Genomic DNA, 16,806 nt, shown 5'->3' with positions numbered 1-16,806 from the left:
CTCTGATTGCGTTTTTTCGCCGTTCCACCCCGTTCCCAACATACCGCACTGCGACAGAGCAAAATACTGAGTGACACGAAAACAACTTTCTATTGTGTCGTCCTCGCTGCTAGCGTGCGACGGCGAACATACGCTTCCACTTCGTTCACCTCGTTGTCTCTTATTTCATCAACATTTAGCTGGTGTTTACCTGCCTTCAACGTACTGCCTTTTCCAGGTTGCCACACTACATCAGAGAGACTCATCTTTCAATGTAGAAGTGCTGTACACTATACAGTATGATGCGGTCCACTATTACTGCAAGGACATATATAAGAGCCCACAGTAGCATACTGTATGTTGATATCCACCAAGTAAGTCAAGTTAAAAATGTTCAGCCACAATCGTGTTAAATGGGGGTAGATACTGTATATCGCCCTTGATCTTCATAGCAGTTTTAGGGGAAGGGCAGTGGAACAGATGAGCAGTTGCAGTCAGTGAAAGTACATTACATTACAGTTATTTAGCTGAAGCCTTTCATCCTAAGCGACTTACAGTTGATTAAATTAGGCAAGGGAGAATCCCCCCAGGAGAAATGCGGGTTTAGGGCAGTGAAGCACAGGTTCAGGTTTGGGGTTTGTGTAAACTAGTGCCTCATCGTTATGTTATGAATAATGGGTGAAGTTTGGGTTTTTTGTACATTTGTGTTAAGATTAATGGCAGAGGTTTGGGGTTTGTGTAAATCAGTGGCTCATCATTATGTTAAGAATAATGGGTGAAGTTTGGGGTTTTTTTGTACATTTGTGGGTCATGGTTGTGTTAAGATTAATGGCAGAGGTTTGGGGTTTGTGTAAATCAGTGGCTCGTCATTAAGTTAAGAATAATGGGTGAATTTGGGGTTTGTGTTTAGTGGCTCGTAGCGTGTTGTTGTTCTGCCTGGGAGATGGCCTGGGTTCATTGCATGTCCAGCTGGTTGGGTGGCCAGTGTTTTCCCTCCAGCTAAATGAGTCCAGTGGGATTATGGAGCTGAATGAGTCCAGTGGGGTTATGGAGCTGAACGTATCTCTAAGGAAAGTTTAGGATATTATTTCAGAGTTTGACAAAAAAAACAAATAGAAAAGCAAGAGGCTCACTTGAAGAGAATGGAAAATTTTGGGCCTTGTATTATGGTCCTTAAGGGGTCATTACTAATAATAATAATAATAATAATAATTAGTTATTTAGCTGATGCTTTTATCCAAAGTGACTTGCAGTTGATTAGACCAAGCAGGGGACAATCCCCCCTGGGGCAATGTGGGGGTTAAGGGCCTTGCTCAAGGACCCAATAGCTTCTTAATTCTACACGGGGGCTTCAACCACCAACCTTCCGGGTCCCAGTCATGTACCTTAACCACTAGGCTACAAGCTGCCCCCTAACTGCCATTATTGGCATTTAACTTATCTTTTGTATTTTTACATATAATTTATATTTATACGGTTGGAAATACTGTACCTTGCTCAAAGGTACACAGGCAGTCTCCTTTCTTGGAATGAAACCTGGGGCTGTTAGGCGGCCTGTAGCGTAGTGGTTAAGGTAAATGACTGGGACACGCAAGATCGGTGGTTCTAATCCCGGTGTAGCCACAATAAGTGGCTTAACCCTGCATTGCTCAAGGGGAGGACTGTCTCCTGCTTAGTCTAATCAACTGTATGTCGCTCTGGATAAGAGCGTCTGCCAAATGCCAATAATGTAATGTAATGTAATGTAATGTACAAGCCTAGTTCCTTTCCCACTACACTGCACTCCTGCCCGTATAACGGATCTGTGACTCGCTCCGAGCTCAGACCCCCCTCCTGTCATAAATCTGGGATGGGAAGCAGACCCGTGTGCGAACATGAGACCTGGCCTCTCGGTGGTTTCACCAGCGTGGGGCTGAAGGTGGGTGGGTGGTGAGAGTGCGGTTGTGAAAATGATCTTTCACAAACCGCAGCGTGGATTAGGCCTGTCATGCGTTATCAGTGACTCACTGGTTTATGCTTGCCACAGCCCTTCCTACACGGTGGCCTGCGGTCTGTTCAGGCAGCCAAGTGAACATCACTTAACAAAGTTAAAGTTGCGATATTACATTACTCACATTTCATTTAGCAGATGCTCTTATCCAGAGGAACTTACTTTTTCCATTTTTACATAGAGAGATTCCATTAATATAGCTGGATATATATACTGAAATAATTAGGGTTAAGTACCTTGCTCGAGGGGCACAACAGCAGTGTCTTATCTGGGAATCAAACCTGCTACCTTTAGCTGACAGGTCCAGTTCCCTGCCCATCACACTGCACTGCTGCCCTAGTTGTACACATACAGGGTCCTGACGTCTCTCCCTGCTCTGTCTCATCACCACAGGCTGTTTGGCACAGGTAGGCTATGGTACAGAAACACTCTCCACCTGCTCCAGGTCTTTACTTCCTTACATGCCTAATGCTGTCATTAACTTTAACAACTAACAGACTCACTATGAGTTACACTGGCTATCTGAAAGTCGCTGATTTAAGGAGCTCTCTGACAGTTAGACAGCAACTGCCTGATTTAGGTTACTGACTGACAGTAAGAAAATAACTTCCTGATTTAGGCTACTGACTGGCAGACAGTAACTGACTGATTTAGGCTACTGACTGACAGTAAGACGGTGACTGGCGTATGTAAGACGGTGAGCTGGATTTGTGTTTGTGCTTTGGACCATAAATCAGTAAGTGTGCGGCCTTCTGTGACCAATGCTTGGAACTCCTGCGCTACTTGATTTCATCGTGTCAAATATTTGGCATCTTAGCGTATTTAATGAGGGATTTCATTTTCTGTTCCCATATGAAATTAATTCTCCCGACCCTCAAAGGGGATGAGACCCCTGTGTCTCGCCGGACGGATGAAACACGGTTTTCCGATGCGATCGGGCCCGCCCGCCCCCGCAGCTGTTCCCACCTCCCTGTCATGGGACGGCGGCATCTGCGGTCCCGCTCCGTCTCGAAGGAGCGTTCGGATTTGATGTTGCACTGGAAGGGGTCCATTTCGTTTGTTCTGCCAAAGCAGCTGCTGGGAGCATTACGCTACCATTATGAGCGCGGTCCGTGTCCCTGTGAACGCGGACGCGGGATGGGAACCCGACCGAGGACTCCAGCCGGGCGATCGACCCTGATCCGATGTCAACAACCCTCTGAACGTCGACCTTCCCGCGAAAGCCAGAGATCGATGTCAACTGTGAGCACCTGGCTGCAGGGCCGACATACATATGAACAGGCCGCGGATCTCTTCAAGAAATCACCTCAATGGCAGTGCTGTTAAGCCTGTAAACCTAGCTCCAGTTCCTGTGGTGTTCACTTATCATGTGAAGTACATTTTGGCTAAAAAAGCATCTGTAGGATGACTGAATTGTAAAAGTGTAATCCCAAGTTGTGAACTCCAACATCGGTGACCCATCGGTGACCTCAGGCGCTCCTGAACACCTGAACATTGGCGTTAGTGACCCTGTCGGCACTGAACACTGCGTTGGACAGTCAGTGGACATTACCTTACTTAATTTCTCACGGTGGGGATGGGGGCTCTTCCTGTGCACTGAGCGCGCTCAGACCGCGGGAGTGTGTGAATAAGGGAAAGGGACAAGAGCCAGCTCGGGACTCTCCGTAGAGACGTCGCGTCTGGGGGGGCAGGCTGAACCGGGGGGGGGGGGGGGGGGGGGGCAGTGCAGCTGTCATATTAACTCCAGCGCTGGTGTGAAAGTGGGGTACGGGACAGTGGGGTTGGGGTGGGGTGGGGTTGGGGTTTGCTCCAGCGTTGTCTTTTCCGGGCGTCCTCCCACTGAAGTTCTCACGTCTCCCCCCCGTGGCGTTTGGGATTCCAGGCGGGGGCGGGCAGAGAACATTCCGGTCCTCCAGGGGCGCCCCTGGAAGGGACGAGAGGGAGTGGGGGCCGCACGATACGCTACGCACGACATAGCGTATATTTTATGTACGTATATATATATATAATATGCGCTATGTCGTGCGGCCCTAGTTGTGTCTTGACTCGTAGTGTCGCCTCATCGTTACCATAGCAGCGCCCGTGGGGGAAGGGAAAGGTGTCGTTACATACTTCATACCCTGCTTACTGCACCGTACTTACCTCTCCTGATGTTCGCACCGCACACGCCAATCAGAACGGCTAAACTTGCACAACGATAGAGAAAATCATTTTTATAAATTTTGTACTGCTGCTGGTGCAACCTTCAAAAATAAAAATAAAAAAATAAAAAAATCTGTCTCATCACCAAGAAAAATGGTTACAAAAAGCGACTACTTAGACACAGTCTGGAGCTGTGTTAAGCCACACCGAGTGTCGGACACGGATACAGATAACATAGCTGGCTGAACGGACACAGATAACATAGCTGGCTGAACGGACACAGATAGGGATAAGGCCATACTCGCTCACTAGTAAATATACTCTTCCTCGCAGTTCAAGCAGTCTTTTGCGGTTTGTTTAGCATATCGTGATGGTGATAAATATACGATGCGTCATGCAGCCCTAAGAGGAGACGTTACTGGCGGTCGGAAAACCGCCACTGGGAACGGCTCCCTGAAACGGGAGGAACCGGGAGAAGACGGAGGCAGCCCAGGAGCGTCCCACGATGAGCAGAAACACACGGACCGGCGCTGGAGGTGTGGATGGCTGCGTGTTTCCGCCGTAAATCCGCTCGGACGGTTTCCTGGCTGCGCCGCGCGCCAGATTAAACTGTTATTCTCCAGAGACAGGTGCTGAAACGTGCAGTAACCCAAACGGGCAGGGTATGTGGGCTATAGGAGAGGGCCGAGCCCCCCAATGAAATCACATCGCTGTTTTTTCAGTTGGTCGGGTGACATTCCAACGCAATGCTTTCTGCTCATTTGGTCAACAGCAAGGATATAATGATTCACAGACAAAATGTTTCTTTGCCTGATTTGTTTTAAACAATAAGTTTTTTTTTGTTTCTTAGAATATACAACTTTAGTTTCTTAGAATACACAACTTTAGTTTCTTAGAATATACAACTTTAGTTTCTTAGAATACATAAGTCCACAACTTGAATAACTAACATGAATGTGTTTATTCACAATCAGGGAGCGCATCTCCCTGTGACCCAGATTCCCGGCATCACACATAACAGTAGTAAATCACCACCCTCGTCATGTGATAAGGGTGAAAATCACACTAGAGCTAAACCGTGGACAGCATAGCACCCTCATCATGTGATAAGGGTGAAAATCACACTCGAGCTAAACAGTGGACAGCATAGCACCCTCATCATGTGATAAGGGTGAAAATCACACTTGAGCTAAACAGTGGACAGCATAGCACCCTCATCATGTGATAAGGGTGAAAATCACACTAGAGCTAAACAGTGGACAGCATAGCACCCTCATCATGTGATAAGGGTGAAAATCACACCAGAGCTAAACAGTGGACAGCATAGCACCCTCATCATGTGATAAGGGTGAAAATCACACTTGAGCTAAACAGTGGACAGCATAGCACCCTCATCATGTGATAAGGGTGAAAATCACACTTGAGCTAAACAGTGGACAGCATAGCACCCTCATCATGTGATAAGGGTGAAAATCACACTAGAGCTAAACAGTGGACAGCATAGCACCCTCATCACGTGATAAGGGTATAAAGCTTAGCACCCTTCCTCCCCCAGCGCGCTGAAAGCCCACGACTTTGTAGCGACGTCGCTATCTCGCCCGCTCTTCACTCGGTGCGTAAAATTCCAGGAAGGTGAAGTCACGGCGGAGGAGTCGTGAGAAAGTGAGGCGCTGAACGTCGGGGGAGTCGTATGGTGCGGGCTTGACCCGGGTCTTCCCCCCGAGAGGGGTCAGGGGAGGGGGGAGGGCGGGGGAGGGGTGGAGAAGGGAAGGGCGTTGGACCCACGGTCACGCTAACGGCCTCGGGGGGCTTTCGCAAGCTGTACCTGACTTAATAAGGAACATATGGGCCTGAAGGCCACAGACATGGCCTCCTCACTGGAGTCAGCCCCACCTCAGCAAGAGGTTTACGACAGCGCACCCAACCTTACCTGAGCACTTTCTGTTCTATCTACCTGAGCCTCCACGCCTGGTTTCACGTACATCTTCCTGAGCTTCCACACCTGGTTTCAAGTACATTTACCTGGGCAAGAGGTCTGCCTTCAGGTCATTTACCTGGGCACCGATGTTTCAGAGCCCTGTTCCTCTCAGTCTGAGAAGAGGATGAGAGAAGCTTAACTTTTTTTATTTAATTCTGAGCAGCCACATCTGCTAAAACAATGCCCAGGTTTCAAAGGCAAGTACATGAAATGTATACCGTTCAGGGTTTCTGTTCTTTTGCAATATCCGTGACTGAATGTTAAAAAATGCCTTTTGCAGACTACCGCCTCTGTGCATCGGTGGTGCTGCATCAGATTCTCCTCTCTGACTTTGTGGCTGACTGAACAGAGGACAGGACTCAGGATCAGGGTCTGTTTGTCCGATTCAGGGTCTCAATCAGCCACTACCAGGAGTGCATAAATTGCATTACCCAGCTCGGTGATTAAGAGGCAGAAATTTGATACAAACTGCGGTTACACCGCGGAACTGCCCCCTAACTGCGTCTCCCCTGGGTGTCTGGCGCAGAGTAACTTCAGCATTGCCCTGAAATTCAGCACTGCCAGAGCGGCACAGTAAAATGACTGGAGGTGGTTTTGTTGACGTTGGATTTTCATTAAGAGCAAGGAGCCCTGTGGCATTCTGCTGACAGGTATAATGAATGAGAGATCCCTGCACGCTGTTTTGGGGCGAGTCCTGCTCGGTTCTGGACTGGCGGTGTGGGGATTTGCAGAAGTTGCCCCCTCAGACACTCAGAGCTGCCCCCCCCCCCCCCAACACATGAGAGAGAGTAGCCCCCCCCCCCCCCGGTAAAGCCAGCTGCACCTCTCAGGGGTCACTGCAGAAATATGCACACTGGTAGGTAATGCTTCAGGTGTCGACTGGTGTTTGTCCATTGGGTATTCCTAGGGAATAGTGGTGATGCTGTGGGAATCTGACCTTGAAGCTCTTTGATTCATATCCACGATGAACAAGTTAACCACTTTAAGTGCTGGAGAAATAAATATATGTAATGAAATGTATGATATTATAATGTGTATAATGTTTTAATTGGAATGAAAGCATTCACATTCTCTGTATTGGGCGGGGCAGCCTGTGGCTAAGGCACTTGACTGGGACCCGGAAGGTTGGTGGTTCCAGCACTGTGTAGCCACATGAAGATCCACACAGCTGGTGGGCCCTTTGTCCCCTGCTTAGTCTAATCAACTGTAAGTCACTTTGGATAAAAGTATCAGCCAAATAACATGTAATGTAATCTATTGGAATCCGTTTAGCAGGCTTGTGGTTATTACGGCCTTGCTGACTGAGACCAGTGTGAGGTTTGGGTTCCAGCCTACCATAGCATGGCGACTATTGATGTTGGCCCTCGGCTCTGAAAGTTTGGGTCCTGGGACACCCCTCCCCCGGGCCTAGGTAGGCCATACCTCTCCTGGATGCCCCCTGGGCGCAGAACTGTTTGAGCCCCACGGGGGACAGATTCACGCTCTTTAAAACCGCACGTTTCCTGGGGTCACGGTCTCCTCTCGGACAGATGTTTTCGGTCTAGCCGACCGCACAGATGCGCAGATAGTCTCGGGCGCTGAAGACACGTTCGTTCTGTTTTTCCATTTGGCAGTTCCACTTGCGGTCATGTCGACATCAGCCTCGGGGCATGTAATACTCATCAGCGTGGTTTTCGATCGTACTTCTCTACTGGGGAGGTAGAGTGTTTTAGCGGTGATGGAGCAGGACTGGTCGGCGGTGAAAGTAGGTCAGCAGTGTGACTGCACGGAGCGTGGGCTGTTTCCTGCCAGACGGGGCAGGGGGAAGCGGGACGTCTTCTGAGGGGCTAACAGCCCCCTCCTGTGGACCTTCCTGCCCCTCGCTGATGTCCGGGGGGGTCGGGGTGGTGGTTGGGCGTTTGGGGGGGGAGCTCACCGGTGTGTTTTGGGACCCTGTGGGGAAACGGGCTGGTGGAGGAGGTGACAGGCGAGGGGAGATTAGCAGCGGTTAGCGTCGCCGCGTTGTTCTTGGAAGCGCTTCGTGTTTTGTGTGTTTTCTGCAGATTCTCTTGCCGGTGATGTTCGAGTCTCCGGCATTCAGTTCTGACCCTCTCCTCAGTGCGATGTGCAGTCTGTGAGCAGCTGTTCTTCCGTTTCATTTAGAGAGAAAAGAAGTGGAAACACGCCCACCCCAAAGAAAAAACAGGCCACGGCTTAAAGACATTTAGCCGTCATATCTTCATCGCACCTCACAAATTATGACCAGTGGCCTCCTTACCCCTTCCCCCTCCCTGACTACCTGACCGGAACCTTCTGAGGATGTATCTGGTGCTGCCAGTCTAAAGACATTTAGCCATCATATGTGTGAACGGGTGAATGAATGGTCAGTGAAGGCTCCCTGACTACTGGTCGGGACCTTCTGAGGATGTACGTCCTGGTGCTGCCGGTCTAAAGCGCAACACGTAATTAAAAAACGATTTGGTTAAAATCAGTCAGTCACAAGCTCAGGTCAGTCCCTGTTAGACGACGGCTCCATCCTCTCGGGGATGCTTTACTCCCCCTGGTGACAGCAGAGCTCGTCTCTGCTCAGTGTTCCTCACACGCCTCCCACATCTGGCTGCGGGTTTAACGCACGCCTCCAGGCCTTCAGGTTACCCACACTGTGACAGCGGGACCCTCCCTGAGAGAGGTGAGGTGCTCGAGATGAAGGAGGGAGTGCCTTCAACCAACAGCCTGGGTTTGTAGGGAAATTAGGACGACCTGCAAACTGCTACACACCCACACCAGAGCAGATCATATCTGTGACTGTGCCTGTCAAGAGCAGGGGTCCTGGGTGCCCTGTGTAATTACACACAGCCATCAAACTCAAAGGCCTCATTTTTCCTCCCTAATTGGTCCTGTGCTGGGGAGCAGTGCATTATGGGGGATTCCTGCCTGAGACTAGGGAGAGAGCTCTGATTGGTTAATATGAACACACAACAATCTGTAACATTCCTGTACCTGAAAAGGCATTTATATAAATATATTTTCCTGGTTTTCATTGGTTGCCTCATGATTCAATGCACTTTGAAGTCCAAATATTCCTCATTAAATGTATGGTTCCCACCGTTAAGATTGTTGCCATACATTTACATCAAATCAGGGACAGCAGGCAACCACAGAGGGAGACCAGTCTTAGTTTTAGAAAATGAAAACAAAAGGAGATGGCTCCCTCTAGTGGCCAAGGGTAAATGTAAGCCTGAACATGATCCTCTCAACTGTGGTGAAAGAACAATGGTCACGTTCTTTATTGAACGTGTCGTTTGAAAATATCTAGTCATTCTCTGTATTAAATACAAGCATTTAAAATTAACGAGCAGTGTGTTGTTTGGGGAAAGGTGTTAGGAAACTTACATTGAAGTGCTCATCAGATCAGCATGAATCTGTTTATAATCAGTTTGTAGTACTCAACACATTCCACTGGGTGGCGCTGCTTACATTTTAGATGAGAAGCCTTATTGGTCTCGACCCACAGTTCTGTGGTGAATTTTATCTCCCTGGCACCCGGTAATGAATGCCGTGTTGGGCTGTGTTTATGTGATTGTTGAATTTTGTTTATGGACATGTAAGGTGTTCCCATTTTTTGGATCAAGTACATTTACATTTGGAAATAATATTTCCCCAAGCCCTGATGTTTTAAGTAAAACCCTGCGTTTTGGTTAAATTTATCCAATGCGACTTACAGTTGAATAGACTAAGCAGGGGACAGCAATGAGCAATGGGGTTAAGGGCCTTGCTCAAGGGCCCAACAGCTGTGCGGATGTTATTGTGGCTACACTGGGGCTTGAACCACCAACCTTCCGGGGTCCATGTACCTTCGGCACTAGGCTGGGCCTGGGTTTACCGGTACTTCCAGATGAAATGTGTCGGGGGAGTGACGCTCAGGCTGTATTAGACATCCTGAAAGGGTCTGTGGACAACGTCCGTCCGTCTGTCTTTTGGGTGACGTCTGTCTGTGTGTCCTGGCTGTTTCAGGGCCCACCCGGGCCCCACGGCCCCCAGGGCGTCCGGGGCCCCGTCGGGCGGCCGGGCGAGGCGGGGGTCCACGGCCCCAAAGGAGAGAAGGGGGAAGGCGGGCGAGACGGCAGCACCGGACCCAAAGGCGCCGTGGTGAGTTGGCGGGATCGCCGCCCGCGTACCTGCTACAGGTGTGACACGGGCACGGCTGATGACCTCACTTCCTCTTCCTCTTCCCCCCACAGGGCCAGACCGGCGTTCCTGGGTTCGCCGGTGCGGACGGAATTCCCGTAAGTAGGACCGCAGACCGCTAACGGCCACTACTGCTCATGCTCATGGGACACTGTGCACTGCGTGTTGTATCGTATTTACCCTTTCGGTCCCTAGCCCAATAGGAAGTGGCTCCGCCCAAACCGCAAGACGTTTTTGGCTTCGATTGAGAAGTCGAGAACATTTTGGGAGGGTTTTGGTTTTAATCGGGGCTCGAAACAATAGTATTGCAGTCATTTTGATTGGTTGAAACGGTATAAGGTTTGGATTTTGAGGTAGGTACACCATACAGTTAATACGATCATTCTTTCAGTTATTTAGTTATTTCGTTGTTTGCTCTTGAGGTATCGTGGTAGCCGGTCAGGGCGGTGTCTGAGGGCGGTCGGTTCGATAACGGCGTTCGTTCTCGTCCTCTCAGGGCCACCCCGGGCAGGCGGGGTCTCGCGGGAAACCGGGCGCCGATGGCTGCAACGGAACCCATGGGGAGTCGGGGGTTCCAGGGCAACCAGGTGGTCTGGGCACTCCAGGTGTCCCGGTGAGTAGAATTTACTGCACTAAAATGGAAATAAAAAACCACAGTAGCCATTTTGTGGTGATAGAATGTAGAAGTTTGATGGTGAATGTTGTCTGTGTAATGGTGAATGTACACAGTGTGTGATGGTGAATGTACGCACTGTGTGATGGTGAATGTACAGAGTGTGTGATGGTGAATATACAGAGTGTGATGGTGAATGTACGCACTGTGTGATGGTGAATGTACGCACTGTGTGATGGTGAATGTACACAGTGTGTGATGGTGTATGTACACAGTGTGTGATGGTGAATGTACAGAGTGTGATGGTGAATGTACACAGTGTGTGATGGTGAATGTACACAGTGTGTGATGGTGTATGTACACAGTGTGTGATGGTGAATGTACACAGTGTGTGATGGTGTATGTACGCACTGTGTGATGGTGAATGTACACAGTGTGTGATGGTGAATATACAGAGTGTGATGGTGAATGTACGCACTGTGTGATGGTGAATGTACACAGTGTGTGATGGTGAATATACAGAGTGTGATGGTGAATGTACACAGTGTGTAACGGTGAATGTACACAGTGTGTGATGGTGAATGTACACAGTGTGTGATGGTGAATGTACAGAGTGTGATGGTGAATGTACAGAGTGTGTGATGGTGAATGTACACAGTGTGTGATGGTGAATGTACAGAGTGTGATGGTGAATGTACACAGTGTGTGATGGTGTATGTACACAGTGTGTGATGGTGAATGTACACAGTGTGTGATGGTGTATGTACGCACTGTGTGATGGTGAATGTACACAGTGTGTGATGGTGAATATACAGAGTGTGATGGTGAATGTACGCACTGTGTGATGGTGAATGTACACAGTGTGTGATGGTGAATATACAGAGTGTGATGGTGAATGTACACAGTGTGTGATGGTGAATATACACAGTGTGTGATGGTGTATGTACACAGTGTGTGATGGTGAATATACAGAGTGTGATGGTGAATGTACACAGTGTGTGATGGTGAATGTACACAGTGTGTGATGGTGAATTATCTCCTCTCCGTCACACAGGGGCAGCATGGCAGAAAGGGAGAGAAGGGGGAATCCATAAAGCTCAGTGTGTTCATGGAGAAATTTCGGGTAAGAGCCCCCTGGAAGAAACCTGACCTTTGAACCCACCCTTTACACTAATCATTACGGCACAGGACAGACTCCAGCACTGCAGTGCTCTCTGACAACATGTGAGAGGCCTGAGGTGATTGGCCAGTAGGTGATTGGATAATAACACTGAGAGGTATTGAGTGATTGGCTCTTGTCTTTTTCAGGGGGATCCAGGTGACACTGGCTTGCCCGGAATACGTGTGAGTTCCTCTTTCTTTAAAACTTTCTGATTTTTGACCACATATCTACTGTACCAACTGTACCTAATAAGTCCAATGTCTCTCCCCCCTCCCTCCCTCCCTCCCTCTCTCTCTCTCTCTCTCTCTCTCTCTCCATTCCCCCAGGGGCCAGATGGTTCCCCAGGTTTGCAGGGCTCCAGGGGCTATGCTGGGCCCCAGGTGAGTGTCATTGTATTTATTTGTATGTATTTTGTATTTGTATTCATCTCTAATCCCTAACTGACATTGGCCGGGTTTCCCGATAAAGAACGTTCTTAAGAGATAAGAAGGCTCTTAAGAACGCTCCGGACCCTTCTTACAAAACCTTCTTACGAAAGATCATCTGAGGCTAAGAAGGTGTTTCGGGAAACGCGTTTGCTTCTTTCGGGAGGCCTAAGAAGGTTCTTAAGAACGTTCTTAGCTTAAAACGTTCTTAACGCGTTCGGGAAACGTGGCCATTGTCTATTTGGCCATGTCTACTAGACTGTGTTCAGGACTGGAGAGCTGATTCTTTGTGAACTGTATCTCATCAAACCTGTTCTGTTCTGTCTGTTCTAATGACATTGTTACGCACATTTTTGTACGTGGCTTTGGATGCCAAATAAAGTGTAATTTAATGTAATAAAACCTCCCCCCCCCCCCCCCCATGTTTTTTAAAAATTATTTTTCCACCTTCCTGTTTTCTCTTCCATATAAATCATGTGTCTTATTTCTCCTGAAGGGCCCCCTTGGATATCCAGGTCCCCCTGGGCCAAAGGTGAGAAACACGGACACCCAGTCACATGGCTCATCTTGTCCAATAAGCATCACCTCACTTTTCCTGCTTACATCCCCTCAGTTTGAAATGTACTCACAATTTCCGTAGGCCGTCACTCTGCTCGTGGTGAGAACTAGTGTCAGGTCCAAAGAAACTTAAGAGTGAAAGTCACATCATTGTGAAAATTATGAATGGATATCTTTATGAATCCCAAACATGAGGTGCTGACGGTATACACGCACACAAGCATGTCTGTGGGTATTCCCATATTTTTGGAGCTAGCCATGGGATCCCTACAGCAAGCGTTAGATAGCCAAAAGCCCAAGATCTTTTGCTGTTTTGTTCCCGAAGGACCAGAGAGTGATTTAGATCTAGCTAACCGGAGAGAAGCTGGTTGTCACTTTATTTGTTTTAGTCTGTTCCAGTTAAAATGCAAATGCAATATAAAATTTACTGTAATACTGTAATTTCTGTTCTGTAATACTGTGTGTACTGTAATTTGTGTCCTCAGGGGGAAATGACCATGGTCATAAAGGGAGAGAAGGGAGAGCCGGTAAGCTGTCATCTAATCTCCAGAATGAACTGCTGATACAGCGCATATCAATGCACACACGACCTGGAGCGTGCTTTGGATTTTATAGAACAGCCTTCTACTATAAACTGCCTATAAACTGTTTATCAAGTAATGATTGAGACAAGATTATGATTTTGTTGTATTTTTGGCTCTGCCACCAAATATAGTGTGTTCAGGATTCCAGTTGAGTTAGTTTTTCAGATACTATTAAAAAATGTATTGTTTTTTTATATTGAAGTACAAATGGAATGCCTCTTTTCCAATCAAATGACTCTTCTGCAACTAACTGTGTACAATGCAGTTTAACCATCATATCGTTCTGACTTCCTGTAATCCGTTTTGAATTTTTTGCGATTGTTCTGCCCCCTCCACTGTCGGAGCTGGCCGCCTCACTGCTGTTCTCTCTCTCGACACAGGGGGACGCCGGAGAGCCTGGTCTCCCTGGAAACGACACCTTCCCCCACACCTCCCCCTCCGACGGCTTTCCCGTGAGTCCCGCCCTGAGCTTTCCCCCCGCCATCTTTCACCGAAAACAACACGAGGCTAACCGTGTGTAAACGTCATCGAATCAGCTTCTGCGAGGTCACTTTCTCAGGTCTTTATTGATTGAAGAAGTACCCAAAAAGCCCCAGAAAGTGAACTATCCCTTTAACCTGTCCACTCCACACAGGGGCTCCACACAAATCCCAAAGAGGCTTTCACGTTGGTTTAGAAAGTTGAGAATTTAGTCAAGTTTTAATAGGGGCTCAAAACAATAGTGTAGCAGTCATTTTGATTGGTTGAAAAGGTATATAGTCGAGAGTGGCATATGGGGTTAGTGATTAGTACTGGGCTAAAATGAAAACTTTTGTGTGCTCATTACGGGAAATGTCCTGTAGCGGAGACTTTTGTTTATATGTTTGTCCTCTTTTCATCTTTTCTTAACAGGGCAAGAAAGGAGAAAAAGGTTTAAAGGGTGAAGTTGGAGCTTTGGTGAGTGTGTGAGTGAGTGTGTGAGTGAGTGAGTGAGTGAGTGAGTGAGTGAGTGAGTGAGTGAGTGAGTGAGTGAGTGAGTGTGTGAGTGAGTGTGTGTGAGTGATTGAGTGATTGAGTGAGTGAGTGAGTGAGTGAGTGAGTGTGTGTGTGTGTGTGAGTGTGAGTGAGTGTGTGAGTGAGTGACAACATATTTTCCTCCTTTCTTTACAAATGTTTTTTTACTTCGATGTTGTGCTTGTTAATGGATGTCACCCAGATTTATTAAATGAGCTTTAACATCCAATGACAGTGCAGAATTTGCGCTTATGGTAATGTAAGAGAGTAATGTGGAGTATGCAGCAGAGCTAGTGAGCGGAGCTCCGGTGGCTGTTCACTCGGCCGCTCCTCCGCTCAAATTCGCGTCAGGCCGCTCCGCTCAATTTCGCTCCGCGCTCCACTTAAAAATCCTCCCCCTCCAGTGAAATCGCTCCACGCTCGCTCCAATTTAAAAGAGGGAGAAATAATCTACAAGCCGAATTATCACCTTAAACACAAAACTTATATCCTAAAGAACTAAGAGCAACGGCAAAATTTTCACTCATAGAACATTTCTTTTTAAAGACATAGACAAGTGCAGCAACGAACAAGCTTGGCAACGTCGATACACATAAGCCTAAAAATAAAGGGATCAGTGGGATCAATTGCCTAAAGAATACAGGCTAAGCATCCAAGTTTTAAACGAACAAATACCGGATAAAAGCGCCTATGGCCTATGGCCACAATTAGCCCATCAGAAATGTAGCCTATAGGTCTCGCAGCTTTGCTTCCATCTCCTCAAGAGCATGCGGCATGAGGGTGTCCCGCACAGTGTTGTAGCAGGGGTGTGTGTAGCCTGGCTGGGCCACGCTGGCGAAGTGTCGCATCCATTCTCGTTCTCCTTTACTTAGCGGTTCATAGTCCATGTCGATCATTTTTTAAAAGCCTGTGTAGTTCCTTCTTTCTCGTCCTAGATATGGTTGGGGCTCTGGCTGCAGTGAAGATACTTTTAAATGCCTCACTTTTTTCTGTTGTTGCTGCTGCTGCATTTCTTTCTCTGTGAAATACAATTTCATGAACAGCGATAAGTAAATAAAAAATAAAATCGTATTATACCTACTTTGAATGGCAAAACGAATTTATTTTATTTGTATTATTAGCCTGTATTTAATTTAGCCTTCTACTTGATATGAAGCATATTCAAATTGCTCACGTTTTTCTTTGCTCTGCGTGTGTTCGCGCATGTTTCCGCGAAATGTGTCTTCTTAGATTCCAAAATGAATCTTTACTCACTGAAATAATGTCACCACATGGTTCTTCTTGCTCTATATTGTTGGTATCTAGTTGTTTGGTAGGAATAGTGCACTTGTATGACTTATCAGTTTCCTTTCTAAAATATTTTGCGAACTCCATCTCCAGCAACGAGCTTACAATGGCCAATTTTTGAAGTTTAACGGTCTTGGTTGTATAAGGAAGATTCTGGGTGGATTTGGGCATGCCTCAGACTCATGGTGTGAGCGGTATCGGAGCGAAATTGGAGCGAAATTCGAGCGAAACAGAGCGGCTCCGGCCTCTGAATTAAAAAGCGCTCCGCGCTCCAACAAAATTCCATCGCTCGCTCGCGCTCCGCTCCGCTCACTAGCTCTGGTATACAGTAGTACAGTACAGTACTGATGAGCATACAGTAATGTTAGAGCGTAATGTAGAGTACACAGTCATATAGTACAGTACTGATGAGTATACAATAATGTGCTATGGTAGTATTGGGTGTCGCTGAGCATATGGTAATGTGTAAAGTATATGCCGATGTACTGCGGTAATGTTGAGTATAGTGCAATGTGGTAATGCTGAGTGTGTGGTAATGTAATAGAGTAATATTGAGTTTACACTAATCTAATACTGTAATGTACGGTAGTATACGCAATGTGATGCTGTAATCAGTGTGTTTCTCTGTGGCTTCTTGTGTGAAACTCTGCTTGGGCCTTTTTTCATTTCTGTGATTTTTCAGGCTGATAACAAGGGGGAAGATGGAGTCATGGGGTTTCCAGGACTACGGGTAAATATCTAGTGTTTTTCCACTCCCCCCGTTACCTGACAGTAATATATTTATGGTCTGATCATTGTTCTCATCGTTTCCTCATACACTCATATGAACTCAATGTTGCGTTTCAGGGAAGTTCAGGTTCGGACGGGGAACCGGGAGAGACGGTACGTTTGACCACAGCACCTACCTGCCGCGGAAGCGGCCACAGTG

At 47.5% G+C, this 16,806-nt stretch overlaps 1 protein-coding gene across 2 annotated transcripts in view; it reads left to right on the top strand.

Moving 5' to 3' along the window:
• LOC133117054 (collagen alpha-2(IV) chain-like) overlaps positions 1 to 16,806 on the top strand; it is a 70,331-nt gene that overhangs the window by 30,823 nt on the left and 22,702 nt on the right. For both annotated transcript variants that reach the window (XM_061227142.1, XM_061227143.1), the window contains exons 5-16: positions 10,083 to 10,217; positions 10,310 to 10,354; positions 10,753 to 10,869; positions 11,924 to 11,992; positions 12,178 to 12,213; positions 12,358 to 12,411; positions 12,953 to 12,988; positions 13,500 to 13,541; positions 13,979 to 14,050; positions 14,490 to 14,534; positions 16,561 to 16,608; positions 16,725 to 16,760. In XM_061227142.1, the coding sequence (XP_061083126.1) occupies positions 10,083 to 10,217; positions 10,310 to 10,354; positions 10,753 to 10,869; positions 11,924 to 11,992; positions 12,178 to 12,213; positions 12,358 to 12,411; positions 12,953 to 12,988; positions 13,500 to 13,541; positions 13,979 to 14,050; positions 14,490 to 14,534; positions 16,561 to 16,608; positions 16,725 to 16,760 (735 nt within the window). The remainder of the gene's footprint in view (positions 1 to 10,082; positions 10,218 to 10,309; positions 10,355 to 10,752; positions 10,870 to 11,923; positions 11,993 to 12,177; positions 12,214 to 12,357; positions 12,412 to 12,952; positions 12,989 to 13,499; positions 13,542 to 13,978; positions 14,051 to 14,489; positions 14,535 to 16,560; positions 16,609 to 16,724; positions 16,761 to 16,806) is intronic.

This window comes from Conger conger, chromosome 17 (genome assembly GCF_963514075.1).
Source record: "Conger conger chromosome 17, fConCon1.1, whole genome shotgun sequence".
In the NCBI taxonomy this organism is placed as follows: domain Eukaryota; kingdom Metazoa; phylum Chordata; class Actinopteri; order Anguilliformes; family Congridae; genus Conger; species Conger conger.
This window is presented reverse-complemented; position numbering and strand designations above follow the sequence as displayed.